Below are 12,213 nucleotides of genomic sequence, written 5' to 3'. Positions count from 1 at the left end.
TTCTGAACAGCATTATAGCATACTGTTCTTTTGACATTATGCAAATATATATATATATGCTGCATGCATGGAATAACTGGATGAGCTACTATATTTGGATCTTATTTTTTGCCCGCAATGCAAATCACTTGATTTAACCTTTAATTGTAATGTAATTTAAATGTCATTTCTTATTTTTTATATTGGACTGTAAATATTTACACGTTTTATACATAATTGGATTAAAATTCGATTATTTGCTGAATTAATCATGCAACGTGAGGCGGTCATGCGACATAATATAACAGCAAAGTAGCATACTATAGTTTTCTATAATTGCATAATGCACTCTATTAAAAAAAAAGGCAATATATAGTATATCCTCAATAAGCAGTAAGTTCTAGTATTCGGCTGCCCACAGCAAAGCAAACACTTGCCACTTTGGGTTCAGAGGTCAGTCCTGTCTCAAGGACAGGACGTGTGTGTTGATGTGCAGAAGCAGCGGGCACAGAAACATGATCTCATCAGCATCATGTCTCAGATTACTTCCTGCTCTGACAATACGCTGATTCTTATTATGGAGCACACTGAAACCTGACTGAAGGTATTTTCAGCAACATTTTATTACAGGAAATTAAGCATTTTGAACACCAGAACATTACATTTTGGAATTTAATACTAGCTTACTACTTACTAAATACTGCTCAGTATATACTGTATACCGACTAATATTACTAAAACAATAGTACGAGAAACAATATTGTTATTATTTCATAAAACATATACAACTGTTGTCACATGACCTCCTAATGTTGCGTTAATTTAGCAATTGGTGTAGCAATGGTGAACTTTATCTGAGACTTAAATTTTTCATCATCTTTTAGATTTTGAAAGCAAACTCTTTAAAATGGAATGTTAATATTTGATTTGAGACATTATTTACTCATTGTGTAATGATCATTTGGTTTATAACATCTAATGCAGAAATGACGTTAGTGCATTTAGCTCAATCAGCAGCAGCTTGTTAATATTTGAAGAAGCTGGATTTACACTTGACCATTGATGGTTGCAAACTAAGTCCTTGATTGATTTCCTCTCTCATTAATATTATTCAGGAACATCACATGCCGCTTTGGGATCGATTCCCCTGCAGCGGAGTCTGAGCACTTTTTGTTTTATCAGATTATGCTTAACCCTGTGTCTCTGTCTCGGTCTCATCTACTGGCCGTCTCCCATGCAGTTCAAATGAGGAATACATGTTTAAATGTTTGTAGGTGTTGGACTCGGAGCAGGACCCAGCCGAGCCGCCTCCAGAGGTAGAGGAAGATCTAGATCTGGATCTAGAGAGTTTGGAGTTTGAGAATCCGAGTGACAGTGGACCGGATCTGGATGATGATGAAAGCGTTCTCAGCACCCCAAAACCCAAACTCAAGTATGTTGAGGAGAGAGTTTGTTCATTAGTGAATGTGTAGTGCCTATTTTAATATTGAGATGTGTGTTGTTTTATTAACCGTGTGTGTGTGTGTGATTTAGGCCATATTTCGAAGGAATTTCTCTATCCAGCTCTCAGACAGAAATTGGCAGCATTCACAGCATTAGGAGTCACAGAGAGCCGCCCAGTCCAGTAAGAACACACTCATGTGTTTAGTAGATATTGAAATAAGCACATAACATAAACTTATATTGTCTTAAAATAAAGCTAATTATAATAACCTAACAAAAAACCCTAATATAAACCCTTTCCTATTATGTATCATTCAAAAGTTTGTGAGTCAGTAAGATTTTTGTATTATTATTCACAAAAGAACATTGTGAATATATATAAAAATTTTATATATATAAAAATCAGCATATTAGAATGATTTCTAAAGGATCATGTGACACTGAAAATTCAGCTTTGCCATCACAGGAACAAAATACATTTTAAAATTTATTAAAATAGGTAACAGTTATTTTATAATGTAATAATATTTCATAATATTAGCGTTTTTACTGTATTTTTTTTTACTGTTATATATATAGATCTCTATAAATTTTTAACCACTTTTCCCTGTGAGGAGAAAGGAGCAGCTATATTAGAAACACAAAGACTCCAGTTCAAATCCTCTGCTAACTCTCTACTTCCTTCTCTCTTTCTCTGTTCAGATGGATCCTGATAAAATAAGGGCTGGAGGTGGAAAGTTTCAGATGGATAATGAATCTGATCATATTTCTATGGTATGTCCTTCATTACCACAAGATATTCACTGAATATCAGATCAAGACTCACGTGTTCATCTGCTTTGAGATGAGCTCTGACAGACACTGTAAAGCTGAATCATGGCTTGAGACTCACCCACATTGAATCAACATGTGGAGTAAACAGGAGCTACAGTGTAAAACAACGTTATTTTGTATACATGTCCAAACTAGGACTAGGTAAAATATATAACTTATATAACTTATGCAGAACAAACACAGAACCAAACGCAGTATATATACAGGGAGAACTAAACAAGGTTGGGCTAATCGGTATCTAAGGAAAGAGTAAATAAGGTCAAACTGAACTGAAACAAAAGACACAGGAATGAAAACACAAAGAAACCACACATGACCCTGACAATATTATATGGTGTGTATATATAGTGTTTTTTAAGTTTTATTATGTTTGTCTCTGGGTTTTAGGGTCTTCCTGAGGTTGTGACCCCTACCACAGAATTGGAGATGATGGACAACATGGACACTTTCATGGAGAGGTTGCCTCCAACTGGCCGGATGACCAAAACGGAGTCACTCATCATTCCATCCAACCGGTGAGGATACACAAATCAAATCACTGCGGTTAATGTATGAGGGTACACATTTTGAGGTAAAGAGAGCTTAATAGATCGTTCCTATTTTAGATGACTATATTTCAAGATGCTGTACATTTAACTTAGTTTTTTTTGTGTGTGTGTGTCTGTATTAAAAAAAGTTCTGCAATACGAACAACTTTCTGTCTTGATCTGAAGGGTGGAGCCAAAGTTGGCAGGGCGACGGGGGCGGAGCACATCACTTAAAGAGAGGCAGCCCAGTCGACCGCCCAACGAGAGAGCCAACAGCCTGGACAACGAGCGCTCGCTTGAGACACGCTGCCACCTACAGGTCAGATAGAACAAATGCACTCTAGTTACTGAACAGAAGCAGCAGGTTGTTACTTTACTAATTTTGGTCCCTGTTGTGGTTAGATTCCACGTAAAACTGTTTACGACCAGTTGAACCACATCCTGGTGTCAGACAGCTATCTCCCCGACAGCATCATCCTCATCAACACCTCAGACTGGCAGGGCCAGGTATGATTGACAGCTGTCAGTACAGCATCACAATTTTTGCCAATTATCATTGGTAGATTTTTGCCGGTGACCTAAAACATATATTTATATATAATGGTATTATTATTATTATTATTATTATTATTATCATAATGATAAATACACAAAAAGTTGGTAGGGCTGGTAATTCTTTTTAAATGTTTTTGTCTCTTACATTTACCAAGGCATTTATTTTATATAATAAAAAAAAACAGTATTTAATTTAAAATAATTATTTTTGTTAATATATTTTAAATGTAATTTACTCCTGTGATGGCAAATCTGAATTTTCAGCATCATTACTCAAGTCTTCAGTGTCACATGATCTTTCAGAAATCATTTTAATATGCTGATTTGATAATAAAAATAAGTGTTTCTTGTTTTTGTGGAAACCATACATTAAATACTTGAATGAAAAGTACTTCATCTCATCTGATTATTGTCGTCTTTTTATTAACTTAAATGACTCAAAGTAAAAGACAAGATTATGAATAATACCATACATAAGATTCATAGCATATGAATCATAAGTCTGTCATCAGTACTAAAACAGCTTCAACTCTTGGTTCTTTTCCTCTCTTTTTCTCTCAGTATGTATCTGAGATGTTACAGAATCACGGTCTTCCTGTTGTGTGTACATATACCATGGCTGACGTACAGGCAGCGTTCAGCACCATCATCGCTCGCATACAGAGATTGTGAGTCACTTAGTCACACTGAAGCAAAGAGGAAACACACATACACATTGAATTATTTTTGCCATTACATTTTCCAGTTTTTTGTTCCAGGATAGTAACACACTATGTACCCTCCGCCCCCCCGTTTCTCTTTTTGTCATTCTCTCTAGTTGTAACAGTAACTCAGTCACACCGACTCCAGTGCGGATCGGAGTAGCAGGAGCTCAGCATTACCTGTCTGCCGTTTTGCGTTTGTTTGTGGATCACTTGACACATAAAACCCCCGACTGGCTCGGATACCTGCGATTCCTCATCATCCCTCTCGGTGAGTGCAGGCGTTAGAGGAAAAAATTAGCATGCACTGACCAATAAAACACTACCAGAAGCGCTAAAAATGTGTGTGTATGTGTGTAGGGGTTCATCCAGTGGCTAAATATCTGGCCAGTATAGACTACAGATATAACAGTCTGTTCCAGGACTCGGCATGGAGAGATCTTTTCCACAAACCAGAAGCACCATCCTCAGGTAACAGTCTCTCTCTGATAGTCACTCACTCTCAATTCTATCCATCTGTAAATAAATAAAAATATTTATTTGCATATTAAAAATATAATAATACTCTATTTACTTTTATGTAAACACACACACACACACACACACACACATACACACGCATATATATATATATATATATATATATATATATACACACACACACACGCACACACTGACTCAAACACGCACACTGACTCACACACGCACACACTGACTCACACATGCACACAAACGCATGTGTTTTTTTTTTTCATGTCCATGGTGACCTATTTTGAGGTCTGCGTGAGGAAACAAGCTCATAACTCATACAGAATGAGATTTTTTTGAAAATGTAAAATTGCAGAAAGTTTTGTGTGATGGGTAGGGTTTGTTTAAGGGTATAGAATATACAGTTTGTACAGTATAAAAACCATTACGTCTAAAGATAGGAAACCAGATCTGTGTGTGTGTGTGTTAACTTCCAGAGAACTGCAGTTAAAGACTAACACATGCTGAAAACATTTCAGAGTCAAACATAACAAACGAGTCAACATGCACATGCATCTCTTTTCCTTGTAAAAACAACTGACCTACATTTTCCTACTTTCTCACTTAATATCTTACACACACACACGCTTATCCGAAACATAAGCATTTAGTTGCTCCAGCTGCAGAAACACCTACTTTAGTAAAATGTGAGTCTTTATTTTTTAAAACATTATAAATGCCCCATAAATACACCTTATGCATACAATGTGACAAGTGGACTTACAACACACTTGATGAATGAATATCATTATATTAGATGAGGAAAAAAAAAATCAAACAAGGTGGCATTCATTTTAAAGGGATACTCCACTTTAAAATGAAAATTCTGTCATCATATACTCACCCTCATGTTGTTTCAAACCTGTATGAATTTCTTTCTTCTGCTGAACAGAAAGGAAGATATTTAGAAGAATGTCAGTAACCAGACAGTTTCTGGTCCCATTGACTTCCATAGTAGGAAAAAATATATACTATGGAAGTCAATGGGACCAGAAACTGTCTGGTTACTGATATTCTTCTAAATATCTTCCTTTCTGTTCAGCAGAAGAAAGAAATTCATACAGGTTTGAAACAACATGAAGGTGAGTATATGATGACAGAATTTTCATTTAAAAGTGGAGTATCCCTTTAAGGACAGCAGATAGGCTACATCTTTAAATCCAACAAGTAAAATGGGCAAATAAAAATATCCAAATGATCATGAGAGCCTACATTATTTCTAGGTGACCTACTTATTGTTAAACAATATAGATATATCTATAAGTATATAGATTTTCTCTTTTTCTCTGTCAACTTCTTTCTCCAGCAGTTCAGGACAGTCCAGATATTGTTTCCAGAGTGACCCAGTATATGTTAGGAGCAAATGGAGCTCACCAGTTGCCCATAGCAGAGGCCATGCTCACCTACAAGCAGAAAAGGTAATACACATGCACAGTGCAGCCCTGGGCCATATTTACTGTATATAAAGGAATTAAAAAGTTCAGAGAAGGCAACATAGATGCTCTGCTGAACACACTGAATATGGAATATCAGTGTGATTTTTAACATGTTACCACTTTATAATAAAACATATTCAAAGATTATAAGTGTCTACAATTGTATTTGGCTAAATACAATTTGAAAATATCAATAAACTATTGATATAAAAGTGCTTTGAATATGTGTTATTAGAGGCTGGGTTCATTTGCAGGTGCTCTGGAGATGCAGATATCTGGTTTTCTACTCAAAACTGACACTCGATTCATTTTGTGCATTTTTCCAGATATCTGCATCTTTTTCCATGAGCATCCTTTTCCTTAAAGTCATGTTTTTTAAAGAATGCATGTGAATGTCAATGTTTATCATCTCTGTCTGTGAATAACATACTTTATTTCTCTTTATTTTTTTATTTTCCTTGCCCTCTCTGAAGGAAAAAGAGCTTTCATTTTGATTTTGCACTAAGGTATTGTGGTCCTCCTGCCTGTGCTGATACTGTAGCCAATCAGATACATATCATCTTCGGCCTCTTGCTTCCTGTCGCTCTCTCTTTCTCTTTCTCACTCTCTCACTCTCTCACTCTCATATATCTCATATAGCACCAAGGTTGAGTTATGGCTGAGGGAGAGCAGAGAGACAATTTTGAAACTCTAGAGATTCTATCCACACTTTGATTCGTGGGAAATTCTGGGTCAAAACAGTTCAGTGGGCTCTCAGGGTTTCTCTAAAATTGGTCAATCTCCTCCACCTTGTGCTGTCTTTGGAATCAGCCATTAAATTTTATAATGAAGGCTGCTGTGTGGAATGAATCTGAAGGTTTTATTGGATCTCTTGCTGTCCTGGGATATGAATATCACCTCCATCATCCTCTGAACACCTCCGATGTCCTTCAGCAGAGCAGTGTAATCTTCTCATAACATTAAAAACTAAATGTCCTCCCAGGACCCAGAAAAAATAGCTTTTGAAAAATAGTTTTTGGAGAATAAGAAGCATTTATTCCATGTCCTCTGTAGAGGACTTCAGAACTCAGTTATGAAAAACATTAGGCAAAAATATAGCCCCAAATTATGTTTATATTTGTTTCAGGCAATTTTTGTTCTTTAACACATTCTTCTTTAATAATGATCGGATAAAAACATTGTTAATTGTTAATAAAAAATAATTTTATTATCTAAATTTCTGGGTCCCAGAGGATATTCTCTATTTGAATAGCAAAGTAAAGGATGCAAATTATTTCAAATGATTCCACTTTTATAAAAAAAGACAAAGCAATGATCTAAGGTGAACAGACCTTAAGATGGAGGTCAAATTCATAAATTTTCTTGTCTTGGCTTTGTTTTCATTTTTCTCTCTTCTAGTGATCTCTCTCTATCTGTCTCTCATCTGAGTAAACAACCTAAACTACACAAGACACACACACACACACACACACACACACACACACACTCACAGTCTTGATTCTCCAAGCAGGTGCTTGAAGTATCGCTGCTGATATTGGCTGATTTCTCAGTTTTTGGTTTCATCTGTGTCCCTTTATGCTCTGGTGCGCAGAGCAATAAAACATCTGTTACGCTTTTCACTGAGAGCAGCTTCTATTTCTGCTCAGATGAACTCAGTGAACTCAATGAACTCCTTATATTTGAGCTTGTGTTGTGTTCTTGGGGTGGTTCATTGGCACAGAGATTATTTATTATTTTGGTTCTCTTATAATTTGCTTCTGGTTCTGGGTTTTGCTCTGCTCTTCCATCAGAGGTGGTTTAACAAAGCATGAGATTTCAGTCTGAATGATATAAAATCCAATTTTATGTTGAATAGAGTAGCCATTTCATGATATATTTTATTGTTTGTAGTATACAAGTTAATTGTACATCACATTATTTTTTGTTGCTAGATCTATAATCTCTGCTTTAGACCACCTCTGGTTCAGTTAGCCTAAATCTGAGCTCTGATTGGCTGAGAATGCTGCTTTCTTTCAGTTTTTCTTTCTTTCTGGTAGCTTCTATGGAGTGGATGGGGCAGTGGCAGAACGGCAACATTTGATTGGAATTACACAGGCTTGTCTCGCTTCACAGCGTTTCTTTGCAGCATGCCTGAACGAATCCAATGCCAAATTCAGTGTTAGAAGCCTTTTCTCCTCAGAGATCAATTTTTATTTTTTTTTAATGATCAATGTTCTTTAATAGATACAATCTACGATGTCTCAGAAAGATACTATGGATGTGGTTTAGCATGGGGGGCATTCTGGTTACTATAATTTCTCATTCATTTCTAGGGAGAAAATAAAACTTGATAGATTTGTATTTATAAAGAAAAACACTCCAAAATAGTTTTTTGTCCTTCAAATAAACCCAAACATCAAAAACTGTGTTTTGTTTGGACTTTGTGTATGTTTATGTGAACTTTGTGTTTTTGACAACCGTGTGGGTATTTGAAAGTTTAAGCACAATAAGACATGAAATAGAACTTGTTTTAATACTCACGGGACGTGCCGTCTGACAGCCAGCTTTGGATGTGTGCGCTCAGAAATATTTGAAGTTTAGACTTGTATGGCTTTAAAACGCACGCTAATAATAAACGTTCATGATGATAAAGAAATGCAATAAGAGCGTGACCGCGATAGAGACGATAATCAAAACCAAACAGATGTTTTAGTTTTTGGCAGAGTATCCTAGGCAGGAGCTGTAAAGGGGAGCAGCAGCTCATTTGCATTTAAAGATACAAACAACATGTTTTTCCTTCCACTCAAAAATAGGCTTTTACAACATGGTATAATAATTGATCTGTGGGGTATTTTGAGCTGAAACTTCACACACACATTCTGGGGGCAACTGAGACTTAAGTTACATTTAGTAAAAAGGGGCATAATAGGTCCCCTTTAATGTGATATATTTGTGTGGTGTTTTACATATTTAGAAGTGTTTTCTTTCTAAAATAGTAAAATCTATTTCTTCATAGAAGTGAATGGGTAACTATGCTAACCAGGATGTGTTTCCCCTTGAGGGTGGGCGGGGCCTTTTTGCTCACTGTATTAATTTAACAGTCAGTAAACAATGTGTTCATAGTCTCCTTTTTTCTTCACAGTCCTGATGAAGACTCGAGCCAGAAATTTATCCCTTTTATTGGGGTACGTCGTCCATTTACATTTAAGCTTTATAGTTTTATGCTATTTTAATTGCTGTATTTGACATATTTGATTTCAACTTGTCTGCAGGTGGTGAAAGTGGGGATTGTTGAACAGACTTCTGCCACATCTGGTTAGTTATACTGTCAATGTATTATGTATTAAATAGGGCTGTCAGTTGAACATGTTAACTCTGTAAAGCGTGACGTATGAAATGATTGTAAGGAAAGTCACATGGAACAAATTTTGAAATGGAAAAAAAGTCAACAATTTTGCAAATTGAGCAATAATATGCAGTTTGGTCCGACTGCTGATATTTATATGGCAAAAAAGTAAGATTTAAATTCTGAAAGAGATCTTATGAAAACATATTCTGCAATGCAATAAAAGCCTGATGATCATGATTTTTCAAAAAAATTATGTTTGGATAATCAAGTAAACCTAAGTGGCTTCAGTCCAGTAAGTGTTCATCTAGAAATATTTTTAACAATATAAAAGTTTATTTGATAAAGCCATTAAAGATTTCACATATTTAGAATTATACAGAAAATAATTGAAAGGCCTTTTACTTAAAGGCCTTTTACTTAATAAAAAAGGAAATCAAAGGGTAATTTAGAGGCCTTATAAATTGCATATCAAATATATGATTCAATGTGATTTATAGACCTTATGTAGCCACGCCCCTTTTCCATTTTCTGTTTCCACAGAATGAAGGTAAGACCTTACGGATTTATGAATGAACCGCTGGTTTTAAAATCTTCTGACATTTGTGATGACATCCCCTTTAAACATTGCAACGCTCATGATAACTTTTGTCAACTCAACAATAAGTAAATCTACTTCACCAGCTAATTACTCTTCAACTGCGATGCCATAGAAATATACAGAGCTACCGCAAAAACAGAAGTTCGAACACAAATCTCTAAAGATGGCTGCGCGCTTGTTTCTCTGGCGCAAAAGGTCTATAGGGTTCAGAAAGTAAATATGTATTTTAAAAACTGCTAACAGCCCTAAAATTGAATTTAAAATATATCTGTGCATGTGATCATGTGTTCATAGGCGATTCAGATGACGCTGCTCCTGTGGGATCTGCTCTTCTCTCCTCTACTCCTCCTGCACAGATCTCCCCATTACTGAAAGAGGCATCTCCAACGCCTCCCTCTTCTCCCTCTGTACACTTGTCCAGGTACTAACACACAGTCCTAGGTGTCTGATATCTCTTTATTCTTCTATTTCTTCAACTTGTGTGCGTGTGTGTGTGGCTGCAGTTCTCCTGGAGGGGGCCAGGGGGAACTGATGGGTCTTCAGGTTGATTATTGGATTGCTCCGTCAGAAAGGAAGAAAGAAGTGGAGAAGAGAGACTCCTCTGGAAAAAACACGCTGAAGTGCACCTTCCGCTCGCTGCAGGTTAGCCGCCTCCCACTGGCCGGAGCAGAGATTACACATCAGCCGACCATGTCCATGACTGTTGTCACCAAAGAGAAAAATAAAAAGGGTAAGACCTGAAAACGTAATTGCACTGTGCCGCTTTACATTACAGCAGAACATTTCATTGAATAAGCATTAAAAACATTCTGTCTCTGTGTTCAGTGATGTTTCTGCCTAAAAAGACCAAGGATAAGGAGGCGGAGTCTAAGAGTCAGGTGATAGAGGGCATAAGTCGACTCATCTGCACAGCCAAACAACAGCAGACCATGCTGAAAGGTGATCAGCCAATCAGAATTCATCAAAGTAATCACTACAACTTTCAATAAAATCAGAAAACTTTGCTTAAATGGGTCATATCATCATCATCATCATCATCAGTTCATTCGAAAACATACTGCAAAACAGCCCGAAAAAGTAACTAAGCTGCAAAAGTGGCACATTTCAATGCAAATAGTTTTGTGGATCTGCAACAAAGTAATGCCAGTCCTGCAAAGACACTGTTATTGAAGAATAGGGCTGTTAAAAGTTATATTTATAATGTAAACCAACAGCTCTTAAAGGGATACTGTACCGTTTTTTCATATTAAACTATGTTATTCCCTTAACTAAGACGAGTTGATACATACCTCTCTCGTCTCAGTGCGTGCACTAAATCCCTCTGTCTTGCGGCGAAACTTTGTTAGCCCAGTTCATTTAATATGGGCCAAGCAGAGAAGCTACCAAACACCTCCACGTTTTCCCTATTTAAATACAGTTACTCGCGAAGTGTAACTCGACCTAGGACGGTGACACAAAACAAAACGTTGCGCTTTTCTAAGCGTGTAAAATGGATAACTATTTTGTATGGTGGAATACCATAGCAAGTGCTTGTAAGCACTTCGACTTGGCGCAGTAATATCTTCACTCGTGAAAAATCCTCTCACCGGCCCCCGCTCCCTCTAGTGAAGATATTACTGCGCCAAGTCGAAGTGCTTACAAGCACTTGCTATGGTATTCCGCCATACAAAATAGTTATCCATTTTACACGCTTAGAAAAGCGCAACGTTTTGTTTTGTGTCACCGTTCTAGGTCGAGTTACACTTCGCGAGTAACTGTATTTAAATAGGGAAAACGTGGAGGTGTTTGGTAGCTTCTCTGCTTGGCCCATATTAAATGAACTGGGCTAACAAAGTTTCGCCGCAAGACAGAGGGATTTAGTGCACGCACTGAGACGAGAGAGGTATGTATCAACTCGTCTTAGTTAAGGGAATAACATAGTTTAATATGAAAAAACGGTAAAGTATCCCTTTAAACATGGACTAGCAATATATAAATGGACTTATGGGATTTAAAATGAATAATAAAAATAATATAGAAAATGACCCCTTTAAGTAATCAGTGTATACACTTGACAATTAAATTAAATAATAATACTTTTTTATTTAATAATAATAAATGATACACAGTTCAAAACTTTGGGATCATTTTTTTAAAGTAATTCATACTTTTATTCAGCATTAATTTTACATTGTTACAAAAGATTTCATTTTCAAACAAATGCTGTTCTGTTCATCAAAGAATCCTGGAAAAAAAATGTCACCGTTTCCACTTAAATATTAACCAGCACAATAATAATAAGAAA

The 12,213-nt window shown here is 36.4% G+C and overlaps 1 protein-coding gene across 10 annotated transcripts in view; it reads left to right on the top strand.

The window, feature by feature from the left end:
• pacs2 (phosphofurin acidic cluster sorting protein 2) overlaps positions 1–12,213 on the top strand; it is a 38,056-nt gene that overhangs the window by 21,612 nt on the left and 4,231 nt on the right. For 3 of the 10 annotated variants that reach the window (XR_014201712.1, XM_082154430.1, XM_082154427.1), the window contains exons 9-24: positions 1,254–1,411; positions 1,513–1,603; positions 2,125–2,196; positions 2,644–2,771; positions 2,970–3,102; positions 3,186–3,290; positions 3,900–4,006; positions 4,156–4,310; positions 4,400–4,510; positions 5,874–5,985; positions 6,477–6,509; positions 9,125–9,167; positions 9,255–9,297; positions 10,224–10,350; positions 10,433–10,659; positions 10,755–10,895. Coding sequence is in view for 9 of the 10 variants with exons in the window: in XM_082154430.1 (XP_082010556.1) it covers positions 1,254–1,411; positions 1,513–1,603; positions 2,125–2,196; positions 2,644–2,771; positions 2,970–3,102; positions 3,186–3,290; positions 3,900–4,006; positions 4,156–4,310; positions 4,400–4,510; positions 5,874–5,985; positions 6,477–6,509; positions 9,125–9,167; positions 9,255–9,297; positions 10,224–10,350; positions 10,433–10,659; positions 10,755–10,895 (1,786 nt within the window). In the remaining variant the exon portion in view is untranslated. The remainder of the gene's footprint in view (positions 1–1,253; positions 1,412–1,512; positions 1,604–2,124; positions 2,197–2,643; positions 2,772–2,969; positions 3,103–3,185; positions 3,291–3,899; positions 4,007–4,155; positions 4,311–4,399; positions 4,511–5,873; positions 5,986–6,476; positions 6,510–9,124; positions 9,168–9,254; positions 9,298–10,223; positions 10,351–10,432; positions 10,660–10,754; positions 10,896–12,213) is intronic. The other 7 variants (XM_082154429.1, XM_082154432.1, XM_082154431.1 and 4 more) reach the window with 7 other exon arrangements.

This window comes from Leuciscus leuciscus (assembly GCF_965113295.1).
Source record: "Leuciscus leuciscus genome assembly, chromosome: 22".
Taxonomy (NCBI): Eukaryota; Metazoa; Chordata; class Actinopteri; order Cypriniformes; family Leuciscidae; genus Leuciscus; species Leuciscus leuciscus.
The sequence above is the reverse complement of the archived record's forward strand: the minus strand, read 5'-3'. Positions and strand labels throughout refer to the sequence as shown.